This window comes from Branchiostoma floridae, chromosome 5 (assembly GCF_000003815.2).
Source record: "Branchiostoma floridae strain S238N-H82 chromosome 5, Bfl_VNyyK, whole genome shotgun sequence".
Classification (NCBI taxonomy): domain Eukaryota; kingdom Metazoa; phylum Chordata; class Leptocardii; order Amphioxiformes; family Branchiostomatidae; genus Branchiostoma; species Branchiostoma floridae.
In genome coordinates, this window is record NC_049983.1 from 23299893 (window position 1) to 23318758 (window position 18866).

The 18866-nt window shown below is 42.1% G+C and overlaps 2 protein-coding genes across 14 annotated transcripts in view; both read right to left on the reverse strand.

Annotated features, from left to right (window-relative positions):
- Nucleotides 1–159: 159 nt before the first annotated feature.
- LOC118415929 (putative helicase MOV-10) lies at nucleotides 160–11384 on the reverse strand. Its single transcript, XM_035820883.1, has 17 exons — nucleotides 11135–11384; nucleotides 10559–10805; nucleotides 10088–10180; nucleotides 9289–9442; nucleotides 8374–8525; nucleotides 7697–7885; nucleotides 7190–7337; nucleotides 6478–6642; nucleotides 5922–6034; nucleotides 5178–5377; nucleotides 4520–4683; nucleotides 3965–4105; nucleotides 3235–3336; nucleotides 2572–2751; nucleotides 1886–1974; nucleotides 735–850; nucleotides 160–309 (listed from the first exon to the last, which is right to left on the reverse strand). Exons 1-17 carry the CDS (start codon nucleotides 11214–11216, stop codon nucleotides 242–244), a joined length of 2403 nt encoding a protein of 800 aa, XP_035676776.1. The 5' UTR covers nucleotides 11217–11384; the 3' UTR covers nucleotides 160–241.
- A 5726-nt stretch (nucleotides 11385–17110) lies between these two features.
- The window catches only part of LOC118415405 (6-phosphofructo-2-kinase/fructose-2,6-bisphosphatase 1-like), a 32169-nt gene continuing 30413 nt past the window's right edge, over nucleotides 17111–18866 (reverse strand). For 9 of the 13 annotated variants that reach the window (XM_035820002.1, XM_035820003.1, XM_035820001.1 and 6 more), the window contains 2 exons: nucleotides 18375–18446; nucleotides 17503–17669 (listed from right to left, as the gene is read on the reverse strand). In XM_035820002.1, coding sequence (XP_035675895.1) covers nucleotides 17610–17669; nucleotides 18375–18446 — 132 coding nt within the window. In that variant the 3' untranslated portion in view covers nucleotides 17503–17609. Of the gene's footprint in view, nucleotides 17670–18374; nucleotides 18447–18866 lie in introns of those variants that run through there. The other 4 variants (XM_035820006.1, XM_035820010.1, XM_035820008.1 and 1 more) reach the window with 3 other exon arrangements.

Here is an 18866-nt window from a genome sequence, read left to right on the forward strand (position 1 = left end):
TTTACTGAATGCTTAACCTTCGTATAAGTATTCATGATATTTCAGTGTTTGGATGGCTTTTCATCCATGATTAAAGCCGGTGTAGTCGTGTGTGCATTCAGCCATTTGGGCATGATGCAACAAAGATCATTATAACTTTAATTAATAAGACGTGTTGGCCATTAAGTCTAGCTCTAGAGACCAGTGGGGGGCTGTTAGAAGAGTGGTACAGTCAGACTGGGACTCGCCGGATGTGACGTCACTACTCGCCCCGTCGCCACTCCTGATCTTCTGGTGGGGTATCGTCTGCCTCGTTCTCTGGAGGCGTCACTGTGAGGATGGTGCAGGAGATGACCATATAAAAAGTAATCTTATTATATTTGACAAGAAAAGTACATTGGGTCCTAGGGTCTTCTACTAGCTGTGTGATTTATGTTTATCTATTTGTAAAAAATAAGTAAAAAAAAAGATAAATAAAAAATAAACAAACTAAACAGTTATAAACAGTTATTCTTCTAGATCACATAGACTATTAGACAGTCTGATCTTTTAACATTTCCGTTTTTATTACCTTTTACTGATTTACTGACATAACATTCGCAAAACCTGTACGGATTTTAGCCAAAACAATGACAGTCACACCCAGTTCACTTTCCACCCATGTACATCTATTAGACAAACGATGTCTATTCAACAAACATTTCGATTTGTCACGTTGGATTTTCCATGTTGTAAAACCCGACGATAAAACTTACCGCCGATGTTCAGAGCGTCGAGTCGCTGTAGAATATCCTCAACTTCGTCTCTCTCACTCGGGAGGTCGCATCCTTCGGGATGGATACCGCCGTTCTCTTTACAATACTTCAAGAAGCTGAAAGATGGTTGGCCAGCATTACATCAATCAGAATTTAATCCAATAGACAGTCATGTAACTTTAACTTGAGTCTTAGCAGCACTGCCGAGGTACGGACACTAATGGGGAATGTAACAGGGGTGTTATGTGACATTTCTTAAGGTATCTCGGTTGGCTAAATTGGCATTTTGACCTTCCACTGTTTTCTTATTAATGAATTAAGAAAGAATGGAGCCATAAGGAATGTTGATAGATGGGCATTAAAGAATTCTAAATCTGATTTTTTGGGGGCCAAATTGATGACGTCATCATTTTTATTACCTCTGATATTATTTTTTCTATGCCAAAATACAGTACTTTGGTACATACCACTGTTATGAAACTTCCTTTTTCGTTGCATAATGATGCAAGCTACAAACGTAGTGTTGCGCAAACTGATATCTACTAATGATCTGTAGTTATTAAGAATTAAATGTTTTTAATTAGATGAAAACAAACATTTTCTGATTACTACAGATCATTAGTAGATATCAATTTGCGCAACACTACGTTTGTAGCTTCCATCATTATGCAACGAAAAACGAAGTTTCATTACAGTGTATGTACCAAAGTGCTGTATTTTGTCATAGAAAAAAATAATATCAGAGGTAATAAAAATGATGACGTCATCAATTCGGCCCAAAAAAATCAGATTTAGAATTCTCTAATGCCCATCTATCAACATTCGTTACGGCTCCATTCTTTCTTAATTTATTAATAAGAAAACAGTGGAAGGTCAAAATGCCAATTTAGCCATCCGAGATACCTTAATTAAGAGAGAATACATAGCGATCGGGTTCTTGCTTCATATTTAAGCCCCTACATGCACACTGTTGAACCTCGCAGGTTCGAAATTATGAATTGTATGAGTATAATTGAATGAATCATACTTCATCATTCTACAAACTGAGGTTAACAAGGTCACTTCAGGGTTAAGCATCTAGCATGGCTGCCAATAATTACGTCACAGTCACGTGGGTGCAAAAACCTCATCCTGCCAACACGTGCACGTACCTTCTCCAGTTGCCATCACGAGTTAGGGTGTACGGGTTTCCCACCACGATCAGCAGGGCCTTGGCTCTGGTAATGGCTACGTTGAAACGCTGAAACAAGATAATGATTTTTTACCTGTTTGTGTATGTGTATGTATATTTGTGTATGAGTGCTTTTGTGTGTGTGTGTGTGTGTGTGTGTGTGTGTGTGTGTGGTTGTGTGTCTATATACCTTAGGGTTGTTGAGGAAGCCCAGGTTGTAGTCCTTGTGTGTGTGTGTGTGTGTGTGTGTGTGTGTGTGTGTGTGTGTGTGTACCTTAGGATTGTTGAGGAAGCCCAGGTTGTAGTCCTTGTGTGTGTAAGTGTGTGTGTGTGTGTGTGTGTGTGTGCGTGTGTGTGTGTGTGTGTGTTGTGTGTACCTTAGGATTGTTGAGGAAGCCCAGGTTGTAGTCCTTGTGTGTGTAAGTGTGTGTGTGTGTGTGTGTGTGTGTGTGTGTGTGTGTTGTGTGTACCTTAGGATTGTTGAGGAAGCCCAGGTTGTAGTCCTTGTGTGTGTAAGTGTGTGTGTGTGTGTGTGTGTTGTGTGTGTGTGTGTGTATGTGTTGTGTGTACCTTAGGATTGTTGAGAAACCCCAGGTTGTAGTCCTTGTGTGTGTAAGTGTGTGTGTGTGTGTGTGTGTGTTGTGTGTGTGTGTGTGTTGTGTGTACCTTAGGATTGTTGAGGAACCCCAGGTTGTAGTCCTTGTCCATCTTGAGGTACTCTTGCCGGGTGCTCCTGACAGTGGAGACGATGATGACCAGCCTCTCCTGACCCTGGAACTCCTCAACAGATCCCACCTTGATCTCGCCTCGACGTCTCAACTTCAGGGCCTGTCGGATCTTCTGAACCTGGTTGAGTATGAACAGGAGTATTTTCTTTGTTAGGAAATTGTGTTTTGTTTTGACTGATATTGTAACAAATTTAATTTCATAGAGTGTTCTAGGCATCATCATACAGTTTTGCTTTGCATTATTAAAATGTTGTCTCAAATTTGATTGAGTTAGGCCTTGGGCACATACATTTCCAAACCAAGGCCTGGTCGGGCAGCTTTCAGGTAAGAAAAGTATGATACAAAAGAGACCAAACTACACAAGACGCAAAGAGAATAGCCGTTGGCATTGTTTGCGTATATTTTCACGTATTCATTTTTATTTTCCGGTTTCACAAACAGCCCGGTCGGGCCTCCATATCTCATGCGCATTGAAAAATATATAACAAAATCAGTAGCTTTGGCTTTCAAAGTGTTCTGTTGCAAAGTTAATTAAGTGCCCAGAAGTGGTCTCTTGGCCTAATGGCACTGAGCAAATTCGTTTTAAAAACGTCCCATATACCTGTCTCCGATACGGCGAGATGATGCCGATGTGCTCCTCCTTGACCTTGATCCCGCCGCGCTTCTGCAGCAGCTTCTCCACGTAGTCAACCACGGCGGCCACCTGATTGGTTGATGATTGATGACTGGTTTATTCAAAGAATTCAAATGTACTGATGGCAGCCCTAAGGCTGAATTGACTGGCTAGTTTACAATTACAATTGAAATTAAAATCTTTTGAAACTATTTACACAATATCAAGATTATTTACACAATATCACCATTAAAAAACTATTATGTACATATATATACACAATTTCATTATTAAGCTAGGGCACTTTGTGCTAAATCAGACTTTTCGTGGATCGAGTAGTGTTGGCTTTAAAAGTCTGCAGCCTGTTACTAGACCGAATCTTTCTACCAGAGATCACCTCACGGTAAGTCGTATCAGTGTACCATGGTATAATCTCTCTGTACGATTCGTTTGTCTTTTTTTATCTGGATGTGTCAAGTTGGCAGGAGTAGGTTGGTGGGAGCTTGGCCATGGGTAGTTTGACACATCTCTTTTTCTTTCCTTCTTCGCTTGCATGTTCCTTGAAATGTTGACAAAAAATGAAAACAGTGAAAACCCCTCTTGACGATCTTGTCTAGTTGTCCTTCTTTTTTTACTTTTAAACGGGAACCAGTCTCTGTGAGTCGGGGATCTCCAGAGGGAGCGAGAATAAGTTCTGTATAGTTAAATATACACAGACCTCCTGCACGTTGAAGAAGGACGGGCTGCTTCCCTCCCGCTCGTCCACGCCCTCCACCCCGTGGAAGATCACCGGGAAGTTCTTCTTCGGCAGCTCCTCCCACTGGCAGAACGCTTCACGCACCAACTGGTCAGCGTGAACCTGTTTACGATAGAAAAGTATTTTCAATTTGACGAACAGAAAGTATTATTATGCAAAATAGTAACAAATAAAATACATGTGGCCTATGGTATATATGTTAAAAGGAAACAGTACATTTGGTTACTCTCGGACTGTCAGGCCATAAAAAAACGGTGGCAGTCAGAAAACAATTAGACAGCAACACATTGTGCATGCTGGGCACAGCGTTCATAAACAATCAGTTCGGGAAAAAGACTGTAAAAATATCAGAAAACAAACTGTAAATATGTGTTGCTGACTACAAGGTGGGCTGCGAATTCCAAATTTGATTTTTTCTGTAACATTGCATTCAATAAGATTAAACTAAAGGAGGAAATTTCCTTCGGTTGCACGTCTCTCAATAGTATGGTTGTCCAACCCAACACTCTCTCCTACCTCCAGTTCTCCGTCGTAGAACATGCTGTTAGGTTTCTCCAGAATGGCGGGATGGGAGCGGTAGTTCCGGACCAGTTTGGTCAGTACCCGTGAGTCGTACTGGCCGTCCTCACCGCGCTGGTACAGGGGGCACTGCGTCATCAGCCGCTCCAACAGGGACATGGCTGGGGAAGTGGGATTTTCATCATTATTGAGCTTACTAAGCTACATTCAAGTTTTCAATCACATTCCGGGCTACACAACGCTGTATAGAACAGATGTACGGCAATAAAATAAGTAAATAAGGTCCTATTTGTCGATGCAACGGTATTAAAGCAATAAACACGAGCCTAACTTAATGTGAACAAAAGGAGGTTAAAAGGAGAGACTTTCCATTGTTCTATTTCTAACCTCCTTGACGTAAATCACTGTCTGTACATTGGCAACAGCACGAAGTAGGAAATATAGCAGATACACGGAAAAGTTGCAAACTAAGTTAGACGTGGAAAATATGTCAATACTTCCCAACCAATGATAAAAAGAAAAGGGGAAAAGTTAGGAGCCACGATGGCGGTTTCAATCCAAAGTTTTGTGTGATTAGTAGCCATTTTGCGCTATTTCTTGGTATAGATTTGAAATCAAAGCCCCACAAAGCAATGTGAAATGCAATGGCGCCTACCAAGACCATGCTCGATTGCCACAGGAGACCTGAGCACGGGACCGAGCTGTTTCGGGTCTCCGGCCAGCACGAGCTGCCCTCCTAATTCCGGAGACAGCAGACCGGATACCGGAATGACGGCTTCCGGTTCCACGGCGTGTCCGGACTCGTCGATGAAGATGTGGGTGAAGTGGCCGGGAGGGAAGTTTGCTGAGGCAAGTCTGGAGATGTGAGATACACAATTGGTTAGCTTGTAAAGACAATACTCTACTAGTTGTACTTACAGAAGAGATAGAAATATTATGCAGAGTTGGTTACTACTTTACTCTTTTCCGTTGATAATTTCAACAGGTGTGCATAAGAAGAAACTTGACGCCTTTGACAGCAAGTGTGTGAGGAAGATCTTGGGTATCAAATGGGGTGACTTTGTCTCAAACAAAGACATAAGAGCACAGACAAGACAACAATCAGTGTCCTCAATCATACGTAAACGACAGTTGAGCTGGCTAGGACATGTGGTCCGACTCCCACCCAAGAGATTTGCTCACCAAGTCCTTCTGATCAGTGGGAATCGCAAGGTTGGAGAAGGAGGGTCGTCCAAAGATGCGCTAGCAGCAGACAGTCGATAGAGATCTCCAGACAGTGGGCAGGAGATGGAAGGATGTAATGAGATTGGCTGTAGACAGGGCGTGCTGGACTACTGTAACTGCCTCATGCGTCTCACGACGTGGGGCTAAGTCTAAGTCTAAGTAAGCGTAACGTTACCTGCCGGCCGTGACCAATGTGGTGACGATGATCCGGTACTTTTGCACCAGCTCCTCCAGGCTGGGGTAGTACATCTGGCCGGTGCACGGGTCGTAGTTACAGCACTTCGAGTCCTGCAGCAAAAAGAATACAACTGTTACATTCGTTATCCATGCCGTTTGTGTAGTTCTGTTGGTTTGTCTGTCACTTGAAAGACTCAGAGCGTTATGGGTGGATTTTGTGATTCGAAGCCATAAGACGAGTATTGGATTTACATCAGTAATCGCCAAAAGGTTCTTGATAATTGAAAAGAATCACAGGAATGATAACTTTGTTTCTCACCAAATTCGCCGAATTATTTCACAGTTACAGAAACCAAGGAACGTCCTTGCACAAACCTTTGAGAAAGTCTGAAAAATCAGTTCATTTTAGTCATGTGGAAAAAGTTTTTTTCTACATTTCTGTAACGTTAAATGTGTGTGCCTTTGCCAAGGAGGAGCAGTGACATGCCACCAGGAACAGCTGCGTAATAGTCAGCTTGGTTGTGAATAAAGGACGTTGTTAATTATTGCCGTACCTTGAGATCCTCCGGCACGTCCCTCCAGAGCCGCGAGGCAGCGTTCATCCTGAACAGCTGGGGTTTGAGCTGGGTGGTGGTGAGGAGCCGCTGCGCCAGCAGGTCCGCCGCGCTGTTGGACGGAGCGCAGGCCAGGATCACGCTGCCACGGTGCACGGTGTACACCTGAAATACAGATGTACTGGTTATAGATGATATCAGAGACTGAAGAGTTAGAATTTGAGCTGTGTGGTGGTGAGGTGCCGCTGCGCCAGCAGGTCCGCCGCGCTGTTGGACGGTGCACAGGCCAAGATCACGCTGCCACGGTGCACCGTGTAAACCTGGGAGGAAATAAAATGAAACATCACCCGTGTTTTGGTGCCGTGTTCAAATTCATAGACTCTACTCGCGATACAAATTGGACTAACCGTTGGTTGAAAATGTACAGTGATTGACGCATTAGAATCTCAAGAGCGACGAATATTGAAATAGACAATTCCGTCAAGAGAATTTTATTTCTTATTCATGCACCGTCCTTCATTCATATATTGTACTTTCTGTTTTCTGTCACTTTATTTGCCAAGAAACTTAAGAACATGAACTAGTATATTGGTTTCGTATATATGGAATGTGTTGATTTTCTAAACATTTTTTTCTTGGCATTTTACATGTATATTGGATGGGGAAAGACTTTGATTCTACTCGTTTGATCAGCCCAAGTTTGACCGCACACCTGTTTGATCGCCTCCACCAGAGTCACGGTTTTTCCTGTCCCGGGAGGCCCGAACACGAGGTAAGGGGCGGGGCGGGAACTTCCGCCCACAATGCACCTCACCGCCCGGCTCTGCTCTACGTTATCTTCCAGCTTCCGGTTATAAAACCTGCATCAATAAAGCTAACATTAATTTCAAAATATTGATACATTTGACTTACCAAACGTTTGCTATTACACTAGAATGCATGACGCAATACTGACACCTGACCGCACTGACACGTGACTACAGCAAAGGGTCAAAGGTAGTACGAAGTATATACCGTCCCCCGTCCCTGATTAACGAAAATTAAATTTGATGAACTCTGGTTCTAAGTTAGTTATCTAGATGTTTGAAAAGGTGTGTCGAATTTCGATGGCTTGTATTTAAGCTTATAACCTGAAGCCTCAACTAGGGTTAAATTAATCAAAGCGGTTTATTCGAGCAATATTCCATCATCAGAAAACGTTTTCCGTTTGTATACGTACCTGAGGGTCATGTCCTGGTTACTTGATGCGTCTGGCGGTTGAAGATGTGCCTCGTCCGGGAACAGGACGCCCCCTAGCGACGGCCTGGAGCGAACCAGCTGCAGGGAGCGGTGCTGCAGTCTCAGCGACAGACGGTTAAACGTGAACTGCACGTCGAATGCCATACCTTTGATGAAGTTGTCCAGCAACCTTTCAAGTATACAAAAAGTACATTTTGACTTTCTGTCTCAAAAGTTAAAAAGCAGCATCCAAAAATCCCTACTATTGTGTATCTTAATCATTGCGTTTCCATTGGCTTTAATATCACCAGAAATACGTGCCTCTGCGATTCCCAATAATCACCGTGCAACGTTGCCACCTACCTCAATGCTGTTAATTCTGCCTGTGGGGTGGGAAGGATCCGGATAGCAAAGCAGAATGATTATAGTGGCCGGGCGACTGCCCGATACCGGTGGAAGTGACCATCGCTGATGCATAGAGCAACACTGGAACCAGCTTCAACAACATCGGTGTTTTCACGATTAGGTCACGGCGTTTGCCGTGGAAAGAAGTTTGCCATGTCAAACTTTCCACGGCAAACTCCCTCCCCATGGCACACTCCCTTTCACTGCATAAGACTGCAACGGAGGTTAGTAGATATAGTGAAATTAAGGAAAAGGAGCTTCGTGCAGCCTTACTTCTGGCCGAAGCCAATCTTCACATCCAGCATCTCCACATGATGCACGTAGCCCTTGTAGCGGACATCCCCGGGTCGGTCCCCGAACCGCACCTGTGCGAACAGGTGATCTCCCTTCAGCACTGACGGTCGGTTCTCCGCCAGTCCCGGCACCTGCGACAACACCGGTAAACAAGGCACAAAATTTAGTATCATTTCATACTTGACAAGCAGAGCTTGATGGGGAAATTGATAGCTGACAGAAAAAGACGGTACTATATAAAAGAAAGTCACAATTTTCCACATCAACCTGTGCCTGGAAAGTAGTTATTTTAGAGCGCTCTTGAAATGTCGAAAAACTCTTGAGCTACGATTCATTAACTGTAACGTGTTTGAATGTAATGTTCCCCCACTCGACGCGGATGACCATGAGTACCTAGCTTTGGCTAGGGAAACCCTCTCGGATGGGGTGTAAAGCTGGAGTTTCCGTCACGGTTTGGGAACAGCCGCACGTCGAGCATGTTACAGAACCCATCGCAACTATCACGAAGTGTAGGGGTCCTTCCTGGTGTGAGCGCATCAAAAAGTACAGTCCAGTTCCTATTCTACAAGCATAGGGTGCCCTAAACAATGCCGATAAATCCTACGTACGTATGATAATCGCTGATACAAGCATCAAATGTCAAAAGCAACCAATTCCAGGCATTTCCTGCTATCGGTTAATCCCGCTTTTCGTGCAGTATTTCTATGTAAAAATGCTCCGCACGAACCTGCAGACTCATGAGCCTGTTCTCCCTCCTCATGAACACCACCAACTTCTGCTTGGATAGCACAGTCTTAGGTGGCTTGTACGTACTGTACAAAGCTGGTGTGTGTAACGCATAAACTTGTTTGCTGGTAATGGTATGGCGTGAAAACGCATGCACTCCATACGCACCTGCAGACTCATGAGCCTGTTCTCCCTGCTCATGACCACGCCCCTCATGTCGTACCTCCGGATGTCCACCTCCATCTGCACCTCCTCGATGTGCAGCAGTGCGCCGAAGATGGCGGCGTAGTCGGAAAAGCACAGCGGGCCACGGAGGGCGTCACTAACAGAATGTGACAAAATATCGGAACAAATTCAGTGTAATGTCAAATAAAGAACATATCAAATGGCAGATTGTGGGTTTAATCATATGTACCAGAGCTACATGTGAAAATTTCCAAAATATGTGCAGCAGCGTTGGAAAAGCGCAGCGGGCCAAAGACGGCGTCACTAACGGAACGGGCTTTTAAGATATCGGATCAAATTCATCATATGGATGAAATATGTAATAAAAACAAATTAGTGGCCACATAGGTGCCTGGTTAGTTGTGATTACATAATACCGACTGACAAAAAGACAAAATATCATACCGATTGAGAAAAACGTGTAGTCACGATTAGTCGAAAAAGCGGTAATTAAGAAACCCTGCCCACTACTATCCACCGACCCAACCTATGCTTGGATAATACTCGTCGTAACCAATTTATGCATTGTGAAAGCATCCTTATAAGATAAAAAAAAAAAAAAAACTAGACAGCTTTGCACAACGGTAAGACTAAGAATAAGATTTACAAAGGTTGGGTGGATCAAATGGTTCAATGTATCACCGCGTGCCTGCGAAGCTGGCGTATGTGTTACACAACAGGGCATTTCTATGTTGGATATACTAGTATGTCATACATATACAGATACAGAAGCTAGACGTACCTCAGATCATCTCCCCTGTTTATTTGCAGGCGCAGGCTGCCGGGAACGGGGTACGTGTCCAGCGCTGCCATCTTCAGGCCGTCTGCTTTGGTCCTGGTGGACAGGAAAACATGTATGTGCATCATTTCTGTTTCAGAAGTTAAGGAAAGTACAAAAAATAAAGCGGGTAATAGGACTGGGTGAGGATTAACTTGTGACTCGTACTTAGGGATTGGTTCACTGGCAGAGTGAGTGTTCTGAAGCGATTATTGAGGGACGAACAGAAAAAAAATCACACAGGGTGTTTGACAAATTAAAGACATAAAAAGATTCAGAGGAAAAAAATGAGAAAAATTATAAAAGAATAAAGAAATGATACGAAGACTCTAATTCTTTTTTTTTTCAATTACGAATACATTGGACTAATCATAATGCTCTCCGGACGGAAGAACGTTGGTAGATGGAATTTAGTCATTTCACGTTATAACTTACATATCTGGTGGATGCCCCTCCACGACCTTGGTCCCCTGCCGGACCCGAGCAGCCCTGGGCGGCGGCCTGTAGGGGCTAGTCGGCCCGAGGGACTTGGTGAGATCGTCCGCCACCTCCACGGACAGGAACCGCGCGATGTAGAACGTTCGGCCGTCGTCATGGCGACGGAACTGCAGGACGACCGGGACGAAGTGGCGACCATATCCCCGGATGGGCCGCACGGAGACAGTTATGTGGTACTCTTCACCTTTACCAAAAGAAAAAGGGAATAAATCAGGCACCGAGTAAGGCCAACGTCACATTTTAATAATAATAATAATAATATCTGGTGTATTTTGCCAGCCAGTAGGTACCCAATGTGTTGAGTAATGAGGCTGATCAACGTGGTCGAGGGTCTCGAGCACGTGACGCTTTTCCACTTGAACCGGGTCAGCTTTCGGGAACAACACCAAACTACACAAATAGAATAGTCGTGGGCACTACTTGTGTACATTTTTACGTATACATAATCTATCTATATTTTCGTTTCCACAAACAGCCCGACCAGGACCCGGTTAGATATGACGTTAGCTTTACCTGGCTTCAGCCGGTGTCTTCCAAGCCCGTCCGTGACCTTGCTCCGGTCGCTCAAGGTGAAGACGGGTTTCTTCCACAGCATCTCGCAGCGGCAGAGCAGCACGTCTTGAGCCCCTGATGAGTTCCTTACGACGATGGCGGTGGAGAAACGCTTATTCCGCTTGACGGCGATTCTGATGTGCCCTTCACCAGCGTCCTCCTCACACACCACCTCCACATCGCACTTATCCTCTACCAGGATGTCTCTAGATATGAATGAATGAATGAATTTTATTGCTCAACAGTCGCACAAGGTACAATGTATGAATGAATGAAGACCTTTATTGCACATTTTTGCCCAACTGGGCTAAGTACAGGTCACATGGAAACAATCTTAAACATGTAAACAATGGAGAACAATCATACACATCTGTATATGTATATATACTTCTAACCTATTCTAGGACATTCGACTTCCTCTCGCTTCTTGGTAATTGTATAAATGTAGTTAGGCTGTGTGGTTGGTTAGAGTTGGTTTATCAGAAGCTGTCAGGAATATAAATTTCTCTCTACTATTCAAGTATCGGGAGTGGGGATATTTTCTTAACACATAGTCAAATAGAATGTTTCTATCGCTATCATACAAAGGACAATCCACAGTAAAGTGTACTTCATCTTCTACTTTACCTAAACTACAAAATTGACAGATTCTTTGCTCTAGAGGACAATGTATGGCAGGTAGTAACAACTAACAGGTATATAGACAATAGTACTAAGAGGCTACATACAGAACAACAGAATATCATCGGTAACAGTAGTTATGTATAAGTGATCTGGTCTCGCATTTGGAATATATTATAAAGAAACTGACCTACGTAGACGGATATGTGAGTTGAACATGAGAGCAGCATTTGGAAAATATCGTTCTGTGTGCTAGTAAGAGAGTTTTGTAATGCTGTATTTAAATGGTCTATTATGAATTGATTTGAGATATTCTTCCATAACAAAGTGTTTTTTTTTCGAATAGGTTTTTAGTTTGCTGGTGGTTTTGAGCTGTTCCCTCCAGCAAGAAAGAAACGTGTCTTTTAAATATGAAACGTGAATATTGCTAATCTCCAAGCAGATCCTCCTGTGCCATAAGATAGTATTAAAGCTGGCCAAGGAGTGCCCGTCTGACCTCCTATAACCGGCTATACTCCTTGGCCAGCTACCTTATGGCACCGTAGGATCTGCTTGGAGATTAGAATATTGCATGCATTACAAACTGGATTGCAAACAATCAAAATGTATTATGATAGCGACGACAAAATAAATCCACGATCACAAATTATTGTTTCAACAAATTAGGTTCCCTCGTGTGGTAACGGTTGGAAGAGGGCTTCTGTATAGTAGCAGTCACAAAAGAAACCGTATATTATCATAACATGTCATGGAGTTCTGAGAAGACTTCAAGCCGAACCTAGGTATTACGTAAAAGTTTTAGAACCCATACTACGGATACCATTAGTTCAAGAGGTCTTGTTATTGTATTTGACTTTTGTATCTGCATGCTTTTACTTAGACACCTGACAGGATGTTTAGTTAAGTTTTTTCCATCATTACTGTTATCATCAATTACATATCACTGCGTACACGTGAAAGATTTAATTAAAATCCTATATTTGATGACAACGATATCCGTTGTAAAAGACAGGGAAGATTTAGATTATGAGTTTCGGTAGTTGTGGGTTGGCTCGGATGGATTCGGTATGAAACAAATACGACGTCACTATGCACGTGGCATTGTGCGTCATCGTTGACCCCTGACCCACATATTCCAGCCCAGGAAACCGTGACATATGCAGGTACAAAGTACAGGCAGGAACGAATAAAGAAACGTGCTACTGAGGACGTAAACGACGACACTACATTACTAGAGGTACAGCTTTGGAAGAATGATAAAATATATAATATGTCGTTTCGAAAGGTACTTCACCTGTAGCCAGTCGGTGTTTAATAGGTTGTCCAAACGTTTGTACGGTACGGACTTTATCATGTTTGAGTTGACGATTGTGCAATATCTCAAATCTATTGCTCGACAATACATAACGCGACACATGATAACCTCTGAGAGATTATCTACTCTACAGTAGATATGTAGTATGGGATGAGATTATAATTGCAGAACCGGTGTCTTTGTTGGGCTAATTTCTAACGGTGTAGTGACCGGTATCTATATCTACAAAACTAGGCAGTACAATTATTATACTAGTAATTTATCTGGTGTACTTGCAGCCATTGCCATATGCAGGTACCTGTGTGTCTTGATCCATAATAACAGCATCTGCAGTCGCTGCTCTTTGGTCTGTAGATCCGGGTCAGTGTCATTGTCTGGAGAGTTCGGCTCACGTTCGCCGGTCCCGGACGCTTTCCCCTTCCCCTTCCTCCGCACCATATGCTGGTCCACAGCGCTCTTGGACTTCAGTAGCAGCGCCTCTCCCGACCCTATGATGATGGTATGATTCCCGCGGCGCCTCTTATAAACCACCTGGACCCTGTTTGTGTCATACAGGGCATTCACGATCCTCGAGAAAGAAGTCCCCTTTCGGCGACCTTGCGGCTTCGACCTCGTGTATTCTCCCTCGTAGATTTGCTTGAGTTCTTGCTTTGCGAACTCTTTCTCTCCGTTTCTGTGCTGCTTTAGATACTTCAGGAATTCTCCACCTTCCTTAAAAGCCATATCTGCGAACTATTCGCCTACAAGAAGACAAAGGTTGCCAGAGACACAAGAAAAGGTGAGATTGAGAAGTTTCGGTCCGATCTCGTGACCAGGACCCCATTCACAAAGCACGTTCAATGAAGCTATCCTGGATACGAGAATACGCAGACGAGTTCATTGTACTTCCGGGTTGGACTCAATAGCATTTTTATTTGTACAAATGGAAATAAAGTACATTAATCAACAACAAGAAGAGAGATTTAAATATTCATTCCTAAAAGCTACGAATTGAATGATGTTATGAAACAATTTGGTTGGATATACATCAAATGTTGTAAGGCCAAAAATCTGTCCCCCATTTTTGAAAAGTAAACTGTTCCAGATGGTGACCTTTAAACTTTTCTTCTCAGAGAATCTGTGAGAAACTGTACGCGTAGATTCCCACATAACGCAGATAACAAACATGTTATCGCAATGTTATGATCAGGTCTGACCACTGTACACGTATTTTTCTTATGGTACAGTCAAACCTGAAGTCAGTACTCAGTCAAGGGACTGTGGACGAACGGTTGCCTACGACAGGTGGTTGCGTAGGGTTGGGGTAACTATGTAAAAATGAGATTGAATAAGTAAATGTGTCTTGTGCCTGGAGGTGGTTACCCTACCTGAGGATTGACTGCATGTGGCATTTCTGTAGAAGAGACGGCTGTCCATTTGAGGGTCATATAATTCATAGTTTTACCTGTATCACTACTGGTTATATGTTACACTCAGTTTTGAGTAACCGCCCCTTGGTCAAGTCACATGCTTCATTTGGGTCACACTCGGAACACCAACCCAGGCAGGTCAACACAGGCGATATTCAACAATTCCTTGGCCTATCGCCCATGCTTCTCGCAAAAGTGCCCCTACATCAGCTACATATAGCGGTGAGAAGCTTTGGAGATGTCTGACAGTAATGGGCAAAGTAACATAAGCAGGTGAGAGACTTGATTGGTTGTGCAGAAGAAACCTCCAATACCCTATGTATAATAGTTTGACACGAAACCGACCAGTTTTTTGCAAAATGGTACTAAAAGAGAATTACATGTAATGTAATAACAAATTCCACATGTTGCTTGCATATTGTAGTTTATTTTTACACCTGCAATAAATAGACTCTTCTTAACCACACATGAAAAAATTAAGAACACCCGTACGCTGACAGATATACACATTACTGTACACTTCGAATACCATACAAGGACAAAATATACATTGTATATTGTACTGTAGCACACATACATTGTACTTTTACATATGTGGAACTTAATAACATTTCAATAGCAACAACCATTTTTTTCCAGCTATTGGCACAGAACACATAATGAATCTCAACATAATAAAACAGATGTACACGGATCAATAAGTCATTTCACAGTCTTGACTGCATGTGCAAAGTTTTGATGTAACCAAAGTGTAACCATGACGAATGCACATTGGAACTGTGAAATGGCTTATTGGTACAAGTATCAACAAGTGAGGTCTAAGCTAGCTTACACGAGTATCTTCATCATATTTTTGAGACATTTTCTGTGACTGTCTGACTTGGCACATTTGAAAGAAAAAGTCTTCGAGCCTTTGTCACGATTGAGAATTTGTAGTTGAAGTCCTTAATAAGGACATTGTGTTGGAACTTAAAGCTAACATTATCTAAGTTATACTTTCATAACTTAAATAAGCCTCTAACACAAATTCAAGTACATGTATTTTCTACCTTTAGTTACAATATTTGCACTACTTGTTCTTTGTGTAGAGATTGGATTGCAATCCAGACTCTGTTCAATTCCTTGTACTAGTAAGTTGTAACAATTATGATTTTTTGCTACATTATCTTGTTTAATGTATGTTACTTCACCTTGTAAAATGTTGATCACAATGTAACAACTATCATTTTTGCTACGTTATCTTGTGCAAAATGTATGTTACTTACACCTCGCAAAATGTCAGCATTTCGACCATACATACAACAGTGGAAACAACAATACAACAATGTTGGAAACAAGCTACTGTCACATAATTTACCAGTGCTCAAATACTTTTTTTCAGCCAGGTTGCTCGAGCAGCAACCTGAGTCAAAAGCCAGGTTGCACCAACATTTCAGGTTGCCCCACTTCCAAGTTACATGTATTACTTTCTTCAAATCAGCTACTTTCCCATTATCTTTTCTTCCAGTTACATGTAACTACTTATGTCTTATCTTAATTCTTATCAAGACATAAATACAAAAGCTTATACGGTGGTGGGAAAGCTGCATTCCAACTGGTTGCAAACTGAGCGTACCTGGGTTTGAAGCAAAAATGTGGTTGCATTTGCAAGAGGGTATTTCAAACACTGTATACACAAGAAATGTTTGGTATTGTTATGTTACTGGCCAGGAGCTTACAATAGATATTCATATTACACATGTACGAAGATGCATATAGACCTCTCTATCCTTCTCAATTCTGAAGAAATTCGACCATAGCAGCGGAATTTTACTCTCAACATGTCTCATTTAGTTTCCTTCCAAACATCCTTAAAACAATTATGTTGATATGGTTAATACATGAGAAGACTTTGGATGCATTAAGAGCACAGCTCTTAAGGCTAGAGTACACCATTTGGCAAATACGGTAAAATATAACCACTTGTAATAATGAATTTCAATCAGGGCTAGTTTGATGACTGTCGACTCTCTAAAATTAAGTTTTGCCAACTTTCTTGGCACACAAAAATTGCCAAAGTGCAGCGACACTAAAATAGCACATTTTACAGTAGTTCCGATAGACTATCTTATCTACAGTAAATTATGTCATTATGGCCTTTTATAATCACATATGTACATCAAAATAAAGGTATCTCTTCAACCCAAGGCTTTTTACAAGTGACTTCCACACCACAGTACACTGACATTGACAGCAGCATAGAGGACCCACTAACACTGTTCACTTTAAATTTGGGATGACACTAACAATATATTCAACAAAATTTCATGCCGTGTCCTTGGGCCTTATTGGTTGGTACGTCCGTTGGTCAGTTACTCTGGTAGGGGTTGGTCCATTGTAACTAGACACGGTGGGTTGGTAATTGTTCTCAGTCACTGGTGAGAGATGCTGGACGCTATGAGTAACTCAGACTCTCCAGATAATCTTCATTCACTTTGCATAATGTAATGTTCTACTTGACATCCAACAACTGTTTAAGTCAGATATCGTCATCAGGACATGACAAAATAAAAACACGACAATTCTTTAAATTTGTATGTTCGTCCGCAAAGCTGCCTAGGCAGACTTATGTAATGACTTGTCTCATCGTCAATAAAGTCAAAGTCAGACTCAGAGGAAGTTTTGCCTTCCAAGTCTCAAGTGATAAATATGAGAGTACTGCCATCTTTGTTATGAAAAAGGTTACTACATGCACCAAAACTAAGCTGAGACATACAATCATGTAGTCTCAGATAGATTAGAAGTTGGCGCACATTAAGTCTAAAAATCATCCATTCTCCAATTTGAAGTGTCCAGTGTTAGCTGTCCCATTTTAAGGGGTCTTGGGGGGCATTAATTGATGGAAGATATTTTCTGGATTGACATAGTATTATTTATTTCCACATTATACTCTTCAATTAGTAAACATATTTTTCGTATGTAACATATCTTCCGGAAACCTTGAGCAATATAGACCAGTCTGTAATTGCCGAGGTTGAGTCCACATTACTTCTGATCTCAACTTGCGAGTTGACTCCCGTTTTTGCCGAAGTGTGTCGTAGTGTGTCTCCCTTTAGTAGTGGTCTGGTACAGTCTCCAGTGCATCTTCGCTCTTTCTCAGTGGGTCAGTGTTCTGGAACAACAAGACAAAACCAACTCAACAATCAATCATTGATGAGAGAAATTAGTAATCATATTTTTCTGTCACATATCTTCCTGCATCAATGGTTCTCTGGACCACATGTGCCTTATTTGTAGTTGAATGAATCACTACAACTGGACAACTAATATTTAATAAAGCTGCATTGCAAATGCGAGTTTTTGGTCTACGTCAGTGAGCCCTTGACTGACATTTTGAATGGCAACCATGATATGGCACACCATCACTATATCATGAACATTTGCATTTCATTGAAGAGAAACAAAAATTTGTCCATAGACCTTCCGCCATCCGTTCTGCAGTTCTAGTTTAAATGAACATAGAACTTTCATAAACACACTGCCACCATGTTGACCTGGTTAACTTAAGTATATTGCCCCCAGCCAAAAAAATAGTGCAAAACCATACACAATATAAAAGGGAAATTTGGTAAAACTGAGGTACACATAAGGATGACAACAGCCAAAGCACGTATACTGTCATGAAGGCTTCCTTGCCGAAATCTTTGGCACAAATCTGAACCATAGTAAAACAATATAACACTAAAACAACACAACATGGTACAACACCAGGGTGAATTTCTACAAGCAACTGCCAAAATGCATCCCAACAAACCAGACAAATAGCAACGTGACAAACAAATAACCAAACAACACGGTAGTCACTGATTTAACTGACCCCTGAGGCAGAGAACTCTACTGACAGTTTGACAGCGGCCAACTCAGCGATGGGTGCGCTCATCGACTCAGCCTACGGTAAAACATGCATCGCATGCATCAGTTCTCATAGCCGTAAACTTAGCGTACACGACTCCTAACAGTTTAACGTGATCCGTGCAACTCATGTGCAAACAAAATAACTGTTACAACACATCAAAGACAGAACAGTGCTTGCCAAGTGCTGCAGTCTTCTAACTATACTACAGTTGTAGATCCTTACTGACCCTAGGTAGAGGGACAGAACTTTCTTATCTTTTCTTTTTATAACAAAATCTTGCAGCAGACGGAGCAACCAAAGCATGCTGGCCTTCACAACACTAGCTTGGATAGACTATCTTCTTGTCTGCCACCAAAACTTCGTTACTTCTAGTGGGATAAAATAATGAAACCCATTGAAGCTATCCTGGGATCGAAAATTTGTTCAGGCAAAAAAGGATGCTTTTTGGCATCT